The sequence below is a fragment of the Juglans microcarpa x Juglans regia genome, chromosome 3D (assembly GCF_004785595.1).
Source record: "Juglans microcarpa x Juglans regia isolate MS1-56 chromosome 3D, Jm3101_v1.0, whole genome shotgun sequence".
Taxonomy (NCBI): Eukaryota; Viridiplantae; Streptophyta; class Magnoliopsida; order Fagales; family Juglandaceae; genus Juglans; species Juglans microcarpa x Juglans regia.
This window is the reverse complement of record NC_054598.1, coordinates 8,521,239-8,544,177: the sequence shown is the minus strand read 5'-3', so window position 1 is coordinate 8,544,177 and position 22,939 is coordinate 8,521,239. Positions and strand designations below refer to the sequence as shown.

The 22,939-nt window shown below is 33.4% G+C and overlaps 2 protein-coding genes across 3 annotated transcripts; one reads left to right on the top strand and one right to left on the bottom strand.

The window, feature by feature from the left end:
- The first annotated feature begins 10,613 nt into the window (after positions 1-10,613).
- LOC121255594 (sphingosine-1-phosphate lyase) lies at positions 10,614-19,232 on the top strand. 2 transcript variants are annotated; one of them, XM_041155980.1, is made up of 15 exons: positions 10,614-11,003; positions 11,168-11,213; positions 11,731-11,882; positions 11,979-12,038; positions 13,028-13,252; positions 13,334-13,475; positions 13,720-13,770; positions 13,863-13,954; positions 16,088-16,214; positions 16,498-16,513; positions 17,890-17,997; positions 18,121-18,175; positions 18,278-18,424; positions 18,716-18,794; positions 19,008-19,232. In XM_041155980.1, exons 1-15 carry the CDS (start codon positions 10,804-10,806, stop codon positions 19,128-19,130), a joined length of 1,623 nt encoding a protein of 540 aa, XP_041011914.1. In that variant the 5' UTR covers positions 10,614-10,803; the 3' UTR covers positions 19,131-19,232. The 2 variants fall into 2 exon arrangements, with proteins under 2 accessions (XP_041011914.1, XP_041011915.1); XM_041155981.1 differs by lacking the exons at positions 10,614-11,003; positions 11,168-11,213 and having other exon boundaries at positions 11,733-11,875.
- A 518-nt stretch (positions 19,233-19,750) lies between these two features.
- LOC121255595 (protein LAZY 1-like) lies at positions 19,751-22,430 on the bottom strand. The gene is made up of 5 exons (XM_041155982.1): positions 22,288-22,430; positions 22,136-22,202; positions 20,835-21,643; positions 20,316-20,601; positions 19,751-20,011 (listed from the first exon to the last, which is right to left on the bottom strand). Exons 1-5 carry the CDS (start codon positions 22,291-22,293, stop codon positions 19,992-19,994), a joined length of 1,188 nt encoding a protein of 395 aa, XP_041011916.1. The 5' UTR covers positions 22,294-22,430; the 3' UTR covers positions 19,751-19,991.
- Between the last annotated feature and the right edge of the window lie 509 nt (positions 22,431-22,939).

Sequence of the window (22,939 nt, the reverse complement as noted above, 5' to 3'; positions counted from 1 at the left end):
CCAACTATTCCAAACCCACTTCGCCCATTCAAACTTTGGCATCTTAACACGAATAAAATCTCACGCCAACTTTGTCGAAAAAAAAAACAATTCTTGTCTGCAACCAGACCAAAAAATCCTTCACCTCTTTCAAACCTCCCACGGAGGCCACTACGTCCCTCGCCAATCACCTACTAACTCCTGCAACCTTTCAACGTCCCAACTATCATGAACCACAAGCTCCTTTATTCAGATGTGAGGCTCTTCAACCCTTTCGACCGCTTCATGCAAAGAACCGTCACCCATAAGTTTATCATACCACAATGATGACACGTAACCTTCTCTCACCTTCCATCTTGAATTTTGCAACAAACCAAGAATTCCTTCGACAATACTCCTCCAAAACATCGATCCTGACCTGCCCTCCAAACTTAGAACGAGATGACCATGTTTTACATACTTCACCCGAAAGAACCTAGCCCATAACGTGTCTTGAGTCAAAATCTATGACCTTGGATCTAGACGACACAATAGAATGACCCATACTGTTATACCATGGAGGCTCAGGTAGAATCTATGACCTTAGATCTTTTCAGATCAATCTAATCTACACCACCATTTCCAATCATTTTGATACATCGTGTTATATATCATGTTAAACTTTTCAGGTTAAAGATTTGCAATACAATAAAGTGGATATCTCTACCAAATTAATAGGCCATGACATGAATTGATCACATGCATGTAGAGCAATGACTTCTGTCTACTCTCTCAGTTATTCAAAAGTCGCCCTTGGTTTTGTCAAGGCTCTTGGGCCTAGAGCTAGAATAATTCATTGCTCATTTTCTTCATTTTATTTCTTTGCATGCTATGTTTTGATTGGAATGATCAGATAATTGTTAGAATCTCCCCACCCATTTCTGTACGTAGTTTTATTTTAATATCGATATATCTGAAGTTGGTTGAAAAAATAACAACTATATGTCTTGCCGACTTGGATGATCGATCGATCGTTTTTTCCCCTAATCCGGTAGAATTGGAATAACGCAAAAGGAGTCTCTCAAGGGTCAAAGGTTGGATAGATTGTAGTACTGGAGGTATATATTGATCAACTACATGAGCCAGTGGTGGGACTCACTTGAGAAATTTGTAATAGTAAAAGTCTCTAGTCTTGTGTTGTGCTCTTTTACTAGCTAGGAATTAAGTGGAGAGGTAAATATATTCTTTTTTCCACACGTGGAATTCTTGGAGATCCCCTAATTAGGTTTTTAGAGTACGTCGTTGTTTTAGGTTCCGCCGTTTGATCCAAATTAACGATGTTTAAGAACTACGTACGTACTTTTTCAAGGAATTATGAACCTTAACTATAAATACATGCATGTGTGTGTGTGTGTGTGTATATATATATATATATATATATATATATATATATATATATATATGTTAAACCTTGTATATGTGGGACTAATATTCAGATCAGTTTGCTAGGAATTGTACTGATCTTTCAATTCTAAAGAGGAATATACAGCTACCGATCACCCACACACACATCCATATTATATATATACGTACACTATATATAATATGGAAAATAATCATAATATGACTATCAAATATGCCCACCAAATGTGCACACTCATGTATTTTTATTATTATTTTTTCTTAATAGTTAAGGATATTTAAAAAATGATTAAAAAAATAAAAAAACTAGTTTATACTAATATATATTGGACACATTTAATAGTCACACTAACATTGTCTTTCCATATTTTGAATATCGATCTTTTGGGCGAATCTTGTTAAGAGGTGGCTTGAATTCAGATTGAACAGTGCATGTGTCGTAGGTTCGCTTGAGCGGAGGTTCACTCGGCTCGAGCGAAGTCAGACAGAGAGCTTCGCTCGACATTCGCTCGACACTCAGCTCGAGCGAATTCAGACAGAGAGCTTCGCTCAAGCATTGCTCGTATGTTGGCTTGAGCAAAGTGTGCAAAACCTACGCTCGCTCGACACTCGCTCGACGTTCGCTCGAGCCAATGTTCACATAAGTGAATTCTCACTTTTCCTATAAATACCAAACGGCGCCTCCACTTTGTTTAAGACTTCAGAAATCATTTTTTGTCTAGTTTTTAGTATTTTCTTGAGAGAGAAGTTTAAAATGAGTTTGAGAGATAACTTCTTTGTGAAGTTTTATTGTATTCATCTGTACTCCATCTTTGTTGATAGTGAAATCTCTGATACCGACCCCACCAGTGGACGTAGACCCACTTTGAGTCGAACCACTTAAATCTTGGTGTTCTTTCTGTGTGATTGTCATAAATTTCTTTTGTTTATTTCTGCTACTATACTTCGAGTTTGTCTTAGATCTACAGTTATTTCTAACAAATCTTTCCATATTTTGAGATTCAATGGACGTTGAAATTGTAAACCTAATACTTCCATTTCTTGAACTAATCTTTCAAGATTTAATCGTGAGACTCAACGGATATGGAAAATACGAAGCTGGTAATAACACTATTCATAGTCAATGTTATTTGACTAAATGGTACACAGAGAGAGAGAGACTATATTCAAGAAGAAATGAGAGGATAATTATAATTAAGTTCATAGTAGACTAGCAGTTAAGGCCTTATAAGTTTGTTTTCATTTATTTTCGACCGAACTGGCGTACGTGTTGTGGTCATAATTAAGTATTATATATATATATAACACATTTTCAGCTTATAATCATTAAATTAAAATGATTTTATTAATGCTCGTTTAATTATACAGATGAGAGAAAAATTAAAAATTAAATAAACTATTATTTTTTAACATTATTTTTATTTTAAAATTTCTTAAAAAATAAATTATTTATTATATTTTATATAAATATTTTAAAAAATTATAATTATTATATAAAACGAGATAGATTGGCGTGTACAAACAATCCAGCCCTAATTATGCATCGTGGTTTGATGTTGTAGAGAGTGGACAGAGACTGATCGAATTATGCATAATTATATAAAATAATTAAACACGTGCGTTTGAATATTCTAAAGAAGGGAGTCAGAGCTCACGATGGCGTTAGGTTTGAAAACTTGGTTGGTGAAATGTGACTCTTCGCATATGGGCGCAGCCTATGATTTCAAAGAAACTGTTCCTCTTGCATGCTTTAGCAGATGAGCCGTGTGCCCATAAAATCATGCCGATTACGTACGCGCCTCTTTCTCTTATCTATTTTTTGAAAAAAATTATTCATCATTTTTATATCATATATTAGATATTTTTTTAATTTTTTTTTATCAAATATATGGTATATAAATGCTGAAGTGAAAATTTCCTTTAGTTTAATAAAAATAAAAATATGCTATATAGAAATAATGAGTAAAATGAGTTTTTATTTTTTTCGCATACCTTGTCATCAGTAGAAAATCTGGACACGGCCGGGTATTAATTTTGTTTCTAGATTGAATGATAGTACTGAACAAAAAAAACCTGACTTTCCACCCTTTTTTCCAGCCAGCCCTCTGATTAATGAATGGAGGGACCAAGCAGAAGCTACTTTTACTTTTCGTCTACCCATGATGTAGGATTGGATATGGTTGGACACGTACACTTTATTTTGAAAGAAATTCAAAAGTCCGTACAAATATGCATTTACCATATCGAATCAGTTTTCAAACCTTACGAGTTGGAAATAAGTTAACTAAAATCACACGCTAATTAAGCGACTGATTTAGGAACAAACTTCTCTTATGTCACGTACGTGTGGGCCATATTTTTTACAACAAAGTCATATATGGGCGGGACATAAGCCATCTATTGAGCTCCATGTTTTCTTTTGCTTTGACATTTTAACATGCATCTCAAAGCATGATTCCGCGAAATTATAAGTGATCTCTTTTTCTGTAACTATATATGCCAACTCTGCCGGGTAAATATTGCATATATAGGCAAAGTTTGAATTGTGAATGAGATGAGTTGAATTAAAATAAAAATTAAAAATTAAATAAAATATTGTTATAATATTAATTTTTAATATTATTATTATTATTTAAAATTTAAATTATTTATTATATTTTATATAAAAATTTTAAAAAAATATAATAATTAAATGAGATAAAATAAAATGGAATAGGCGCTGTAAAAACCTGGTGGCGGCCGTCTATTGCTAATTTGCTAGCTAACAAGCCATAATTCCGGTCTTTTGATCCTCATGGGAAGCGGCCAACTGCCAATTAATTACAGGAAGCCGCACTTAGGGTTGGGTCCTGACTCCTAATGATATTGATCATAGATGTACTGTAAAGAGGTTTTCAGTTTTTAACTCCGTAACAGCTCTCTTCACTTTTGTGGGTTTAAATATATAAAATATCTTATCTTATCTTATTTTTATAATTTTTTAAAATTTTATATAAAAATATAATAAATAATTCAATATTTTAAAATTTTAAAATAAAAATAATGCTACAAAATTATATTTTAATAAATTTTTTTTAACTTTTAACAAAATATTTCATTTCATCTCATCTCATCTGAACTGTCTATCCAAATTCACACTAAATTTTTCTATCAAAAAATATTTTATTCATAAAAATATTACCTAAAATAAAAGTAAGTTTATAAAATGACAACGTAGTTTAATGTGATACATTAGATTATAAAATTATTTTTATTATAAAATAAATTTAAAGGGATCAATAGATAAAATCACGTCAGTTTATAAGTTTATTTTTATACAATCTCTTTATATCAGTAACACTTCTCTTTTATATATAGAAAATGATTTATACACAGCATTTTTCATAATAATGTGTTAAATGAGAGATAATTTTGTAAAATATTTTATAAAAATAACATTATTTTATAAAAATATCCTTATCTAACAATATTACTGTGAAATGTATAGTAAAAATATGTTGTGTGTATCAATATTTTGTATGTATAAGTCCCATGATTCTAATCATTTTGCAAATGAAAAATGCTATTTTGCCCACTCAACATGCCTCTCATTTTGACGCCTTATGTATTTTAATTTTTTCTTTATTTAATAATTAAGAAAGTAATTATTAATGTCTTGATATTTTTTTATATTTTTAAAAAATATTTTAAAATGATAAATAAATAAATTTAGCCTAATGATCAAGCGCAGTGTAACATCGCTCTTTGTAGATATCCATGCTATAGAGTAACACTATACTTATTGAAAATTTATCCCGAATGTATCTCGAAAAGTATATTTCACTTTATTATTTTTATTTTTTATGTATTTTTTTAATCATCATAAATATTTAAAAAAAATTATAATATTATTAAAAAATACTTATTTAATCATTAAGCATAAAAAAAAAAAAAAGGGTCTGTGGGTTTAGCATTTCTGCCATGCGATATGATAGCATCTGCGGAAGAAAAAAATAAAAGGCTACTAGCTAGACTCCTATTTTTTCATGTTTGATGTGCCTTTTCCGCACCGTTTTCCTACTTTTTGAATGTTTTTATAATAAGCCAGAAAAGCAGTTCATGTAAGCGTGTTTAATTCCTAATGCTTTCCAAAATAGATCCCCCGTGTGTGTGTATATATATATATGGGAAATGATATTTGTACCGATATATATATATAGTCTGATTTATCGATCCATGCATGCAGCATAATTTATATATGGGAAATGATATTTGTACTGATAAATTCTATAGAAAATTTGTACTGATTGTATTGTTTAATGAGTTTGTAATTTTTTTTAAATGTTTAAGATGGTTTAAAAATATTTGAAAAAAAAATTTGCACTGTCGCCTATCAGTATAAACCATCGGTGGGATTTCTTGTGCACGTAGCAGGGTCGGGCAATGCTACTGAGACCAACGATGAATCGATGAAATTTGAGCGATAAGTGTAAATGTATTTTTTTTCTTTTTTTTTTTCAATTATTTTTTATATATCTTTAAACATTTTTGAAAAATAAAAAAATACTAATTTATTAATAGTCACTTCCTTAATTCTTAAATAAAAAAATAAAAAATAAAAAAATTTAATTGATCATTTTTATCGATAACTTTTATCAATTCAAATAATATTTTTCTTTTATATATATATATATATATATGTTGATCGACATCATGTGAATGAGTTAAAAACACAAACCTCCTTTGTTTTTAGAGATGAGTTGAAATTATAATTAAAAAGTTGAATAAAATATTGTTAGAACATATTTTTTAATATTATTTTTATTTTGAGATTTGAAAAAGTTAAATATTTTATTTTATTTTGTGTAAAAATTTTAAAAAATTATAATGATAAAATAAACTGTTTTCAAAATTTTCAAAATTTTGATCTTAAAAGCAAATCAGGCAAAATTCCATTGTTTCACGTGATTGGGATCGATGGGCTTGTAGACACGCGCAATTTACAGCTGACAGCATGGTTTTATGTTTGATAGATTCTCAAGTTTGCTAGTATATATCTGTGAAAGCAACATCAAAGCTGCTAGCTCCTGCAAAGAGAAAATAGTACTTAGGTTTCAGATTTCAAAACTTCATGTCAAATATTATATATATCATGTTTCACGTTCTAAGTTATATCTACGTAGAATTAATATATCATTTCCCTTAAAATCATGATATGGCTTTGTATTTTTCTTTGGCACATCGTTTGTCACATACAGCAAGTCATAATTTCCTTAATTTAGACGTACTGCTGAAAGCCCTATCGGTACTAAAGCTGTATAGGTTAAGTTTGGATAGAGAGTTTGAGATGAGATAAGTTAAGATTAAAGTTAAAAATTGAATAAAATATTGTTAGAATATAATTTTTTAATAATATTATTATTTTGAGATTTAAAAATGTTGAATTGTTTATTGTATTTTATGTGAAAATTTGTAAAAATTGTAATGATGATATGAGATGAGATGAATTGAGAGTGTTTCTCAATATTCCAAACAGACAACATAAATTTTAACTTTCGGGACAGACAATAATTTTATATAATATTAGAGCATAGGGAATAAGTTCAAATTCCGACTCTACAGTACTCAATCTCATTTAACTAAATATTTCACATGTTGAGCTTATTTATTGAGGAGGATTCTGGTCCATATGTGAGATGGAGTGTTAAGATAAAATATAAATGATTAAATCTATTTTAAGTTTAAACTTTTGGGATAAGTAGTGATTCTATATGATAAACATAAAAACCATGCAGCAAGTAAGATCAATATTATTAGTTCACGTTATAATAAGAATCAATTAGAGAAATCTCTTGTTTATAAAATTAACTCAATTGTGCATGGTGTCGGATATTAACCCTAAAGTTATATGAAGCTTAATCAAGTCAGTCATGTTCAAGTATTCAACAGTTAGTGATACATATACACGACTTTTCTAATTTCATATGATCGATCTGAACTATTTTCTTCACTAGCTGCTTCCAGCAGCAGCTTGATTATTCATTTTATGATTGATCCTGCATCTGCCCTAGCTAGTACTTTTCACATCCATCCAACTATATATTCGGTGTTGAAAATTACTTTTGTCGTGTACGTACCAGCATGTAGCAGTCATGTATACTTTTTTAGCTTTTGACATGAAACATACATACATTGCATTTTCCTGGGAAAAAAGCAACGTGACTAAATTCAGGCAGCCATACGTCGAGAGTAATAGATCACGGCGTAGCCGACCATTTAGAAATTAGATGCTTTCGACTATATATATATATATATGATATATCTTGAGTTTGTGATTAATATTGAGGCACTACAACATTAATGGGTGTAGGTCAGCAAACAAAAATGCATGGTACTTGACCAGTACGTAGTACTTTACGTTCACACTGTCGAGTGATCATCATCGATCAACAAATCAAGATGTTGGATTTCATAATGAGTTGAGATTAAAATTGAATAAAATATTATATATTAGAATATTAGTTTTTAATATTATTATTGTTTTGAGATTTGAAAAAATTGAATTATTTATTATATTTTGTATGAAAATTTAAAAAATTTGTAACGATAAGATAAGATGAGATGAAACATTCTTACTATCTAAACGGAGCGTGTAAAATCAAACCTCCACATATCCATCCGATTATGTAATCAAACTAATTATGTTGCTCAACACGTGATGCATTATATATTCAGATTGTGATTGGTCAACATTCATCGTCTTCCTACCTAGTTAGCTGCTTGTTCAAACTTGTCTACCCCATTAATCTAGTTAGTTTGACTAATATTACTAGTATTGTTAATTATATGAATATCACTACTACTCTTATTACTATCATTATTAATGTTGTTAATGTTACTCTGATTTTGATCACCAGTACTAGAAGCTTAATTCAATGCTGGAGTATTTTTCACAACTCCAGTCAAGCCTCGTGGATAAAGGCTGCAGGTTGATATATAAAATGATAAGCTTTGGAAATGTTTTGGAATTGCATTTTGATATTTCCTGAGTGACCATCATCTAGTACTTGTTCAAATCAAAATCAAAATAAAGAGAGTATAAGATTAACACAAGTACTGCAAGGGTTAGGGCTGTTAAAAAACCCAAACGGTCGGCTCGCACCAAACCACATGGATTGGTTCGAACTTATTTCCTTCTAGACGAATAGTCGCCTGTTCAATTATTAAAAAATATATAAAAATAATAAAATTGAACCGGCGATTAAACTTGTCTAGAGAAAAACAGGTTCGAACCAATCAAACCGGCTATATATAAGCATTTTGCAGTAGCGGTTTGGTCCGAGGATAGGAATTGGGAATACACTAGTTTTCTGATTATCCTGGATCTCTCCTTGTGTTCTCTTGTTTCGTTTTCTTTTTCTTCTTTTATGGACTATGGATGGTTGCACACTAATACACTATAAATTCTTCAACTTGGGCCAGGCTCTTCTTAACGGCCCCCATAGCATAACCCCAAGAGACATGAGAAAATGGCCCCGAAGTTGAAGTTGCGATGGGCCTTCGACTGTCATTCATGGCCCAACAGTCCTTTTATCGTGTGTAACTTTTTGTTCGAACTAAATCTTATTGCTTTAAGGAAATTTTGCTCCATTATTCCTATCTTTGGATAGAGATTACTTTTAGGGTTTAGAGTAGAAGAGATATAGCTATATTAATTGGGATATTGTCAGGTAATTCATTGGGACATTTAAAAATAATGTAGGTTCTATTTCATGTATATGTCTATCTAATTCTAGAGTCTATAATGAAAAAAAGATAACTGCATGAATTAAGTCTCATAATATATAGTGAACATTTAGGTGTCGTTTGGATGCTAAATTGAGATTTGATGAGTTGAGATAAAAGTTGAAAGTTGAATAAAATATTATTCGAATATTATTTTTTAATATTATTATTATTTTAATATTTAAAAATATTGAATTGTTTATTATATTTTATATAGAAATTTGATAAAGTTGTAATGATGAGATGAGATGAGATAAATTACTTTTACTATTCAAACGGGGCCTTAATGCTATTCGAGAAATTCATTCGAGCAATTATAAATAATATAGAATATATTTTATACCTATATTTATCTCTCATTCAAAACTCTAGAGTTTAAGAAAAGAAAGAAAACTTAGGAAATTCGAATGCTTATTGTTCTATATACTTTCCTTTGTTTAACAATTTTTTTAGAAATGATTTTTCATTGTTATGCATTAAAGAACTGGCATTGCTCAGTCAAATATGACGATTTTATGATAAAAAAATACTGGCATTGGATTTGCCATGCAAAGGTCATCTGAATTTCTATCTACAGTCCTTCAAAGATGAAAGTAAACTGTAACGGTGTCATCCGATTTTTAATGAATATTTGCAACTCCACTTTTTCTCTCTCCACTTCGTTTCTTTCCCATGCATTTCTCCTATTTCTATCTCCCTCAATTTATTTCAGTAGTCTATAGGGTAGTTGTGATTTTATTTAATTATGAAAATAAAAATAAAAAAGGTATGAAAATGAAAATGTGGAGAGTTGGAGATTATGAAAATAAAAATAAAAAATTATTTAAAGAAATAAAAATTATTTATTAAAAAATATATTTAAAAAATAATAATATTTTACTATTAGAGATAATGAAATGACTAACCTAACGTGGAATTTAAATTTTTGAATCATTAATTAAAAGCCAAAAATTCACATATTACTTATTAGCCAAATTTTGACTTGGAGATAACTAATGCAACGAAAGAACTCTTTAGTAATGCAATGGACTGCTATACTTTTATTTTTAATATTTTTTAAATTAAATTATATCACGTTGTGGTATAAATGATTTAAAAAAAAAATTATTCTGTATAAATATATTACCTTAAATTGTACTGTAAAACACACAGCACGTGATGTCCATCTATTATTTATTTCTTTAACACAAAAAACCAAAATAACATCTCAATTAATTTTGACACATTATTATAATTTTTTAAAATTTTAATATAAAATATAATAAATAATTTAATTTTTTTAAAATTTTAAATAATAATAATATTATAAAAATATTTTATCATCTGTATCCAATTCAATTTAACATGCAGCACAGCCTTCAGTCTGAAACGAGCCGTCTCTGCTAAGTCACCTGGAAAATTAAGAATAATAAAGGAAAATAATAAAAGAACGAAAAACAGCGGACGTAAAGTACAAAACATTGCATTGGTAAGAGCAGAAGCGACGCAAATAGGGAAGAACCGAAGAAGCTTACCCGAGAGCAGAAGCGACTCAACCCAACACCCTCACCCCTGTCGAAATTCAACTCATATCTTGTACGCAATACTAATAAGAGAAAGACCAAATACCTCTCTCTCTGTCTCTCTCTCTCTGGATATTCTTCGTTTGCGTCGCCGGCAATGGATTATTCTCCGAAGTTGTTCTTGATTCGTTTCAGAGCTTCTGCGAATTCGTTCCTATTGGAATACGAGCCTCTGGCTCTGCTTCTCGCTCCCCTCCTCGCTTTTCTCGTCGCTCGGACGCTTCAATCATTTCTCGGTGTGGTTCACGAACGAGGACTCAAAGCAACCTTCATAGCGTTCCTCATGAGCCTCCTCAAGTGATTTTTTTCCTTCATCTGCTCTTGATTTTTTGACAATTTGTTTAGCTAGTAATTACTGATCTAATAATAGACATGCTTTTGTTTTTGTTTTTTGTTTTATTTTTATTTTTATTTTTATTTTTTTATTTTTTTTATGTTTATTAATTGAAAAAAAATAACAGGTTGGTTCCTGGTGTCAAGAATTACATCGATGCTGAGAAACAGAAGGTCAATAATCATTTATCTGAATTAATTTTAGTTTTCCATTCATTAATTCATCCATTAACTTGTTTCATGAGTAGATTTATGGGTATTCGAATTTCTGTCACTATGTTTGTTCTGTGTCCGTGGTCGTTGTTTCTGAAGTGAAAATTAGACAAATTGTTATGCTGCGATAAATGAAACGAGATCGAATAACACTGAGACCATACGAAACACGAGAACTTCACTGGATGAAATTTCAATGCTGCTTGTTTATGTGTTATTAATGCATAGCTATTTTGCCTATTTCACTGGACACAGTGCCTTATTTTTAGACAGTAAAATCTTAACCGTTAAAAAAAATTAATTATGCTTTTAAGGATTCCGTGGATTTACTCCTAATTACTCAGTTTAAGTTCTAAAGTGTTAGTAGGTCTTGGACGAGTGGATCCAAATCAAAGGTCTGACTTCTCTCTCTGCGCCATAATAAGGATTTAAACATTTATATTGATTTTGTGGATGCCATGGTTGGGTCAATGAGCAGGTTGTGGATAAGTTACAATCTGGTGGTAAATCTAAGCGAGATGGTTGGAGGACCGAGCTGCCGAGGGCAGGTTTGGGAGTTGAGGTCATAGAGAAAATGAAAGATGAGAAAAGAAATGATGTGGATTGGCAAGGAAAATGCTCTGGTACAGTGTACGTTAGCAACTGTTAGCACGGGATTCTATGTAGGTCTTTCACTTAAAAAATTTGAAACATTTGTGATTAACAAATTATGGATTCCTTTTGCAGCTACATTGGAGGAAGTGAGTCTGAAGGACATTTTTCTCTGATTAATGAGGCATGCTCAATGTTAGTAAGATACTAAGATATTGTACTCTTGTGATCATCAGTTTACGAATCCTTTTCTTTTTGCTTTCTGTTTTTTAGCTCCTCCAAAACCAAAATTCACTTGTCGAAATTTGTCAGTGCAAAGACTGTACCCATATTAGAGGGGGAGCTCAAAAGTAAACATATATGTTCAGCTCGCAATGCTTTCTCCCTAAGTTTTTTACACTTTTGGTGTCCCCAATAAACAATGGAACAAGCAAAGTCCTAATTGCAAACTACCCTTGACAAGATAATAGTTGTTTATACTGATATGCAACTGCAAGCAAGGGTGGATATGAATTTAGAGAGTCCAATGAGTGCAACAAAATGCCTTCTCTTGCCTTTTCTGAACCATTAAAAAAATGTTGTGAATTTTAACCAGAGGTCACTTTGTATTCTCTGTTGCAAAATCTTCATCGTTGGTTTAAATGTAAAGTCAACCTTTTGACCATTTTATATCAATCAGAACTGCTAATTATTAGGGGTGTGCAAAAACCCATCCCACTGACTCCATACCGACTCCGCACCATTGGAGTCGGAGTCGGGTTTTTCATGTTAATGTTGATTTTTCCCTACCTTGCCGGTTGTGTTTGCCGCATAAAGTGTGTTAATGTGTGAACAAAGTGCGAATTAACAACTATCCATCTTGGCAAAACCCTAACAACTTGTGTTCACACAGTTTGCATGCAATCTCTCTTTGCTCTCATATCCTCATCAGCTTCATCTGGTCGCCATTTCTTCTCTCTTCTCAGCTCTGCATAAAGTGTGTTTATGTGTGAACAAACCCTAGCAACCTACCTTCCTGCTTATGTTTGCTGCATAAAGTGTGTTAATGTTTGATTTTTCCCCTCATAGGGAGGATTCATTATTCTTTGCAATGATGAGTCTGATAAGATCTGTTCCTTCCCATCCTTTATGGTGAAAAAAAATCCTATATCTCTCATTATGACTTGGTTTGAATCTCTTTTCAGGTTTGCACATACCAATCCATTGCATTTGGATGTATTCCCGAGCGTAGTACGGTTTGAAGCAGAAGTGGTTGCAATGACAGCTGCACTGCTTGGCAGTAAAGAAAAGGTTTCGGGAGGACAAATATGTGGAAACATGACATCAGGTGGAACTGAAAGCATATTGTTAGCCATGAAATCATCACGTGACTACATGAAAACCAAGAAGGGAATTACAAAACCTGAAATGTATGTCGGTTGCCCATACCTCAATTAGCTTTGTATTGATCTGGAAGTTACTTATATTTATTATTTTCTTTCTGAGCTCAGGATAATACCCGAATCTGCACACTCAGCATATGACAAGGCTGCACAATATTTTAACATCAAGCTGTGGCGTGTCCCTATAAATAAAGAATTTCAAGCAGATGTCAAAGCGATTAAACGACATATTAACCGAAACACAATTTTGGTATTTAGTTTATAGACCTAGCTCTGATTTGACTTTCTCTTGAATATTTCTTCTTGAATCTTTTGTGGTACATTTAATCAATTTGAGCCTTCTTGTTCCATACCACCCCCCCCCCCCCCTCCTTTCCCCCCAAAAAAAAAGAAAAAACAATTTGGTTTACCTTCTTGAGTGTGGTGGTGCTGATTTTCCAACTTCAAAGTTTTTGTTTGCTACTTGAACAGAGTTATAATTTTTTGTCCTGCAGATTGTTGGGTCCGCACCTGGGTTTCCTCATGGCATCATTGATCCTGTTCAGGTATGCAAGGACCTAACTTGTTCATGTAATTTATTGTCTCTTTTAGGTCATTTAACAGCCGAATTGAATGGTCTGAACAATTTCTTTTATAGGAGCTTGGTGAATTAGCTACTAGCTTTGGAATTTGTCTCCATGTTGATCTTTGTCTTGGTGGCTTTGTACTACCTTTTGCTAGGAAACTTGGGTATGGCAGCATGTTTCTTTCTTTCTTTTTCTTTTTAATTAGCACAGTAATTCTTTTGATGGTTGCTTATTATGCCACCACACAATGCATCATCACATTGACCACTCAACAATAGTGTGCTATCCAGTAAACAATGTTTAAAAATTGAGCTGTACATGTTGACATGTTTGTGCCACCAATTTTATGGCCATTTTTTCACATATAATGCTGCAATACGAACTCCCTCTCTCTCTAGCGCACACTTTTCACTAATGAAGAAGTTGAAGAATGATGTTTAGACCCTTTACCACGCCTAAAGGGTGGTGAATAAGTGTGTAACACAAGCTATAGATATTAAAAAACTATCAAGAACTAAGTTTAATAGACTAGGAACAGTTTTTTTTTTTTTTTTTTTTAAAAGCAGTTACATATTTAATATTTGTTCACTAGTAACCACACATAGCATCAACAGATTCGTTATTATAAATAATAATCAAGAGAGAGAGAGAGAGAATTGTGACGAAATGAAACCCAATATAACAATTTACTATTTGAAGATTTTTTTTATAAGTAATAAGAGAATTTTATTGACAAGTAAATAGGCATAGTCCAAGTACACAAGAAGTATGCAAGAGAAAACACCTAAATACAAGCTAGGAACCAGATTTGGCTAAAATCAAATCATGAAGATTATATCTCCATTCAACACAAGAGCTTTAGCCAAATACACAAAGTACTAAAGAACAACTCCCTAAGTGCTCCCATCAAACGTTATTTATCTTCAAAGCACCGCTCATTCCTTTCCAACCATAAGCACCACATCAAACATGAAGGAATCATCTTCTATATGGAAACAATGTGACTACTCCCCTTAAAACCTTGCCAACATGCTAAAAGATCCACAACTTGCTTAGGCATCACCCAAGCAATACCCATCCTACCAAAAATCTCATCCCACAAAGTCTTTGGCCACCTCACAATGAATAAAAAGATGGTCAACAGATTCACCATCTTTCTTACACATGAAGCACCAATCCACAACAAATAATCCACACCTTCTCAAATTATCTGTGGCCAATATTTTTCCAAGAGACACCAACCAGCTGAAAAATGTAACCTCACTAGGCACCATCGATCTCCAAATGCACTTCCAAGGGAATTTATTGACACAATGACAAGTTAACACATTGCAAAAGGAGCTAACCGAAAATCCAGAATTACGAGTGTGAATCCACAACAAGCTGTCCTCCCTTCCCTGCACAATCTTCATATCATATAGTATTCCAAAAAAATTCAGAAACGGCATTCACTTCCCAGTCATGCACATCTCTAATAAAATATACATTCTTTCGAAGATTATTGTTTAAAAAACGGCATTCACTATTTGAAGATTTACTTAGAATTAATCCTATTACAAAATCGCTGCAACCATCTCCTTCCCCAAAACCTTTATAAGAGCAAGATCGTACTTGTACTTCACGACCCATTTGCCCCTACTGCAGTAGCAGTCATAACTCTTAACAATTTTTCAAACTTAATTTCTTATATTGGAACTTCAGTGGCTAGAGATCATATTGATCACAAATGTTACCTTTTTTTGTTTCTCTCTTGGCTCATGTTAATGATGGCTACTCTAATGAATAGACGTCTTTGAAATTGAGAGAGATCCTTATATATAGGTCTTGGGTGGAACACCCTAATTTCAAAACACAAAATCATGGACATGAGCTCCAGTTGCGACATCATGACAGGCTGTTGATGGGATGCTGACACCTACTTTTTGCTCGATTGAGAGTCCCACGATAGATTTAGGGAATTCTCTGGATGTCGTTGTTTTGAGCTGTCAGGACAACTTGTTGACATGACATTATTTCTCATAGAAGTTTGCAGATCTCTAGTTCAAACAATCTCTAACAAAAATTTGATTTCTAATCATGGTTTTGGACTCCAAGTTTTGCCAACACTGCAAAACTAACAGATGTGAGGTTTTTTTTTTTCATTGTTCTTTTTTTGCCCCCTTCTTTTTGCATACACATTCCATAGAGGACAAGCTATTAAAAGAACTGCATTTGGATTCTCAAAATTTCTGGCTAGGCTTCTCTGGAAATTATAGGCTCTCTTTGGTATGGAATAAGTTCACGTTTTTATTTTCAGGTACCCGATTCCACCTTTTGATTTTTCTGTAAGAGGAGTGACCTCAATATCTGTGGATGTGCATAAATACGGCTTGGCTCCCAAGGGAACAAGTGTAGTTCTGTACAGAAATCATGATATAAGAAAGGTAACCTAAGATGTGCATAAATAAATTTCTGTCGCTCAGTTTTTCCAAATTGAAATCCCAAATTGTATTTAACTGTATTCCTTGGATGTATATGTAAATGGCACATGTTCTATAAATTATATTGAATACTCTGACATTTCAGAGGTATCAAGTTTTTTGTATTTCAAAAAGAGTTATGTCACTCTATTTTTACTGCTTGGTTTAAATTCTTTCTAATATGCATTTCTTTCATGGTGTTTTGTTTGTGGAAATGCTGGTTTTCTGGCATCCTATTTTCCGACAGCATCAATTTGTTGCTGGTAAGTATACACTACTTTTTTTCCCAGAAAAGAAAGGCCTTCAAGCAAAATCTCTACTTTAATCTATTTCCATTTATTTCTCCTGTTTTTATCATTAGAAGACTATTAACCAATCAGTGGTGGAACCAACAATTTTTTGGAGGGGGCCCAACTTTTCTATCGTTTGACACATTTATGTACAATTAAAAGAGATTAAAAAAACTCATAAAAACATAACTATATATAAAATTAGATCTCGATAATTTGCTACATAACAGTAATAAAATTCTAAAAACAAAACTTAAAATATGTTTTAGATTTCTGACAAGAATGTTTCGTGGAATAATATTCATCCATTATTATTTTAGTAATTAAATATTTAGAATTTATTTTCTTCATAGAAACTATCAAGTGATCTTTTAGAAGGTCATATTTCATTTTAGTATGTAAGCTAGTTTATCAAGTTTCATGTAAAATCTAGATATTTTCGTATCACATTAAACATATAATGCTATAATTGAGACCTTACATAAATTTTTTCTTGCTCAATGAAGTTTAGAGAATAAAACCTCCCAACTATTTTTCATATAGATCATCAACTTTAAATATTTTTTCTTGTATTTTCACTTTGGATTTCATATTTAAGAAGCCCAATATTGTATAACAAAAAACTTGGGATCCATATTAATAAGTTTATTATTTCTCCTAAACTTAGTTTTAATTTAATGTTGGTGAGGCCATATCCTTGAAAATAGATAATATATAGAAATTATACAAAATTTTGGGACTATAGGAAAAAAATTGGAGAGAGGTATTTTTAGGTACATTGAAATTTTAGAAACTTTTAGAGAGCATATGGGGATTATAATTTTTTTTTTGGGGGGGCCATTTTCTATATTTATAGATTATGAATAAAATCTAGGGGGTGTTTTTGAATTTCAAAAATCCTAAGCACAACGTGGGTCCGCCACTGTGACTAATCTATGTTGAAATGGACTCGCAATGTAAGGACTAGATTCAAACCACACTGGAGGAATTTTTCCACTTGAGTGATAATTGGAAATAGTATTGTGAATATTTCAAAGCACACACTATATAGCGTCTCTATCATTTGTATATAAAAACATGAGGGTGATTTTTTAATTAATTATGCATGCTTAATCAACTATAATATGCAAACACAACAACTATTGAGAGCCATGTTACAAAAACGAATTAGGGCCTTGTGTATTTCATAAGCAAAAGCCATTGTGGAGGGAAACGTGTTCTATTTGGTTGGTGGAGTTCATTTATAAATTCTAGAACAGCTGCCCTTACAGATTTACTTGGTTCTGAAATTTGCTGATGTCATGTAATCTCTCTCTCTCTCTCTCTCTCTCTGTTTTATCATGTTGCAGTTACTGAGTGGTCAGGAGGGCTGTATGTATCTCCAACAATTGCTGGGAGCAGGCCTGGTGGCTTGATTGCTGGGGCTTGGGCAGCATTGCTATCTTTGGGGGAAGAAGGTGAGAGAGTAACCCTTATCGCTTTCAAACTTGAACCTATGACGTGTTATTTTTATATTTGCCAACCAAACATTACACCAAATGCGTGGCTTCTGGGCTGACTGTAATTCCAATGTTCTTTAGGATATTTGGAGAGCACGAAAAGGATCATGGAAGTGTCAAAGAGAATACAGAAAGGGTATGTGTTGTTTTCACCTCTGTTTTTTGCTACTTCGGTTTTGGAGGGGAGAGGAGGGAGATGATATTTTGATTTTGAAAGGCAGAACCTCTCTATGTGTAGGATAAAGGAAATTCCGGAGTTATTTATTATTGGAAGGCCAGATATGACAATTGTGGCATTTGGTTCTGACGTTGTGGATATATTTGAAATCAATGATGTCATGTCATCCAAAGGTTGGCATTTGAATGCGCTGCAAAGACCCAACAGGTATTTTCATTTTCACTTTTTTAAGGCAAGAAAATAAGAACTGACATGTCAGTGCTTAACTTGCTGCCTGGTATGGGTTATATATAAATGATTTGCCTCTTACTTTGAATTGGTTGGAACTTGGATGATCCTAATGGGTGGATCATTTTCTAGTGACTAGTCTGAAATGTATCGGCTGTATATCAGTGTTTCCATGTGATTTTGTTAGAGTTATGCGGTAATCATGTTTTGAGCTTTGGATTTATTTTTGTTCCCAAGACTAAAATCTTTATTACTCTTTGCTTGATTCAGCATTCATATATGTGTGACTCTTCAACACGAACCAATAGTTGAGGATTTCCTCAGGGATTTGACGGAGTCCGTGAAGACTGTAAGTTTTTCTTACATTGAAAAGATGCTTAGCCATATTGGCCCTTTGATTGGAGCCCGATATGAAGTATAAAATCCATTTTAGTTTATACTGCTCGAGTGTAAGGGCATAATAATTATGTACTGATCTGAGGGAGTAATTTGGGGCTGTATGATGTGTGATGCAACAATCTATATTTACTAGATTATTTTTTTCTTTAATTTCGTCTTTCAGGTGAAAGAAAATCCAGGTCCAATAAGTGGAGGTCTAGCTCCCATATATGGCGCTGCAGGGAGAATGCCAGATAGAGGCATGGTGCAGGAATTGTTGGTCAATTACATGGACAGTACATGCTAGAAGCAGTCCCTAAACCTTAGTTTGGGCTCTGTCTGTTTCTCAAAGTGTTGATTTGTATAATAATTCTTTGGCTTAAGTATAAAAAATAATGGTATTGAATAATGTACTTGCACTGTTTGATATCCTTCACTTCTACTAGGTTTTATTGCTTTTGAATTAAGAGCTTTTCCAGTCCTTGCCAACAAATGGAGCGAGAGAGAGAGTCTCCCTTGCATTGATTTAAAATTGTTCAGGCATGTACAATGGGCGGGCGCAATATAAATTTATGCGTATGTTATTATTAATGTTGAATTTTAAAATTCTCAATCGTATTAGCTGATATGAGAACTTTTAAATAGTTTTATAAGTTACTCATTTAAATGAAAAATCACTTAAAATGTATTAAAATTCAACCCTTACAACTCAGCTCGAGCCCACTGATCTAAAATAAAACTTTTGGGCTCAGATTGCCTGTGATCCCAAGTGGGTTAAACTTGATGACATTTTTTTTTTTTTTTTTACCAAAAAAAAAAAAAAAAAACCCCAAAATTTGAACATATATCTATCAAAGAGTCACCAAGATGACAAGATATAAAGTAAGATTGGCTACAACTGTCCAAATATTAAAGCTATACTCTGCATTAGGCAGATAATCATGCCACAATAGCCGAATTATGATTACTTTTAAACAGATGTACCTTACACTTAACATTCACCACTCACAGAGATTTATAAGAGGTGCGCCTCTTTTTATTTATTTCTTCAACTCAAGCTCATTATAACATAATAACTTGTATGCTATATTAGCAACCCATCACCAATAAGGAGAATCCTTGCAAAGACGATATCACCACACAACTCAATTGCTGCTTCTCCCTCTTTTTAGAGCTCCAGCACTAGGTCTACAATGCAAACAAAATTAACTGAATCACTATTATATAATTTAAATAATTAAATTTACATTTTTCCATGAGCTTAAGTTTTTTCGAATAAATGGTGATTTAATACAGCCCTGGTCAACCATATTACTAGGCTTGTGTTTAATGTTCTTTACTGAAATCGTTTTGTACTCTAATGCATTCGTTATCGAATCAAGAGGACAAAGTTTGAACATGGGATTGTAGACAGTGGTATGAACACAATGAGTGGTTCATTTTTTGTGACAACCTCAATGTTATGGAAATTGAGGATTTTATCTGTACTTACAGTCGGCATCTGTTTTGATCCAGTGCTCCCTGTTCCCATTTGAATCGCTGCTGCTAAGTGTGAAATGCAGCGGGTTAGATTGGCTCTTGTGGCGCCGCATACTCTCCTTTGAAAGGGATCTCTTGGAATAGGAGATTATGTCTTCATCTGGGAGCACTTGATCTCCACTGCTGTAATCCCCGTTGTATAATATTTTCTTCTTGTTTTCAGTCTTTTGGGTCTTGGTAGACTTTAGAGTTGCTGCTGAGTTTTCAGGGTGAACTTTCCTGTGGAACATTTGAAGGATCTACTACAAGCCACATGTTATGTTGAAAACAAAGAGCACAAAGAAAGAGATCAGAAGAATAAAGAAGACAGGATAAACTGGTTGGGACAAGAAAGTGCAATCTGTTCCTTTTTTTATTCTGTTTAAAAAAAAAAAAAAAAAAACCCTCTTTTTATACTAAACAAATCATTTCTTACTGATTGTGGCATTACAAAGTCATGCAGTTTTGAAATGAAATTGCTTGGTAAATGTACCTTATGCAGTTTTGTCTCAGCCGAAGCAGAGTCAAGAGATCCACCAGCAGCTGCTGTAGAGCTCCGAGAAGAATGAAGCATCTTTTTCTTCAGCAGCTTTTTCATCAGGTGCAAGGCAGACTTATCTGCTTCCTTCTCCGTCCGCCTCTCCTCCCTGTCGCACTTTGTTCCACACATTTCCTCTGCCGTTTTACTCATCTGAAACAGCTCTCCAAGAGATGTCCTATGTTCTTTCTTTGGCACTGCTGCTGCTGCTGCTGTTGTTGCTGTTGTTTCCGACAATTCAATTGCTGATCCAAAAAGATATCCTTGGAGTGGGCAGACTGTAGTGCCATTTGCATTGGTCTCTGATCCTTCTATTGGCTTGCCACTGAGTGTAATGGTACTGCCATGACTGCTTCTCCCAGTGCTAACATGACTGTTCCTCCCAGATGAATAATTGCAGCCATCGTCCTTAACTTCAGCTCCCAACACCTTTTCCAACTCATCATTGATGAGCTTCAGATCGTTCTCGGTCACTTCTGTTTCCTTTTCAGTTATGTTGTCGACAGAGATGGAAAATTTTGGTGTGGAAAGGTCAGTCGAGACTTGGTCTGTACCAAGGGTGCCAATGGCAAGAAAGCCATGGAAGAGCTCAGTCATTGCAGCAGATGATTCATCTTCGTAGTCTTCTTCTTCTACTCTTGCTGCTTCTTGACCGGTGAAAGACTTCCGAAGGTAGTGGTCTTTTGGGGCTTGTTTGAAGGGTCTGTTGCCATAGCCATAGTTTTGCTTTTGGAGGTATTGTTGATCGTCCAGCGATGGCTGCCCTGAAAGACAAGCACAAGATTGCCCTGACACAAAATTTAGAAGGAAAAAGGACTCGGTTGCATATTGTCGGGGCACGTCACGTGGTTGTTTGTTTTAAATCCTGATTTTAGGCAGGTTTGTATAAAGTACACGCCATTTTCATTCTAAAGTTCGTGGCAGTTATATCTATTATGTTAGCTTCGGGATTGGGTTCTTTTGGGGCTGTATCTCCGACATAAAGACATGAAAGTGCAGAGGACTTTTCTGGAGTAGTTCTGTTATAAGATAGTTAATGTTTATGTTGCTCCCCTGCTTTCTTCCCAAGGCAGTGCGCATCACTAATTGGAGTGTTTGTTATTAACTGTGTAAACCAAGAACTAAATAAGCAAGACCAACACATATCTTAGCCCTTAACTTACGGAAATATATTAAAAAAAAAAAAAACATGGCCATGATTAGCTATGCGCTTATCAGGAAGATAATAGCCGAAAAATGTGTGGCATAGATCTTACCAACCACGAAATCCTTAAGTGGATCGCCGCTGTTTTGGCGGAACTTCCGATGCATCCAACCTAGTAACTGCAAGAAGATAATGCAAAGATAAACTTGTAGAATATTTGACAGTCTGTTCTCATAAGGAATTCAAGAGAATGGAGCACTCTACCTTCATCTTTCTATGGTATTTCAGAACACTTTTGAGAGGTTTGATCACTTCAGTTTTGTGAGGATGAGGAAGTAACTTCTTTTCATAGATAAGCTGTATGCTTGTTAATAAATTATAAGACGTCAAACACTTCTCGAGTTGTCTCGAGACCCTCCAATAGTCTGAGAAGGGGTGGTTAGACAGAAACACAAGGATGGTTACAAATTCATGTCGGGTATACTTTGTCAAGAAGGAAATAAAATCAAATATGCTGAGTTTGATTATAGGATTTACAATTTCCTCTTTTTCTCTTTTCATGATTCGGTGTTCCTCATGACATTGACATATCATTTGAATGCAGTAGCATTGGTCATTATTTGTCAATTTTTCTCAACATGTATATCAAGATGAAGTAAGCACATTCAGTTGTCATTAAGCGCCTTAAGTCAGATCTCTCCCCTCAATGTTTGTAATCTGGCTTTCAGCTTTAACATGTTTGTGCACATGCACTTTTTTTTTTTTTTTGCATGGGTAAATTATCATTATCTTATTGGGCAGTTGGTAGGAGTCTTCCACATTGAATCGTGGGGACTCCAAAGAATATTTTGTCGGACCCATATGAAGTCAAAGATAATATGCCAATCAAACAGAGATCTTTTCCAGTTCGGGACAG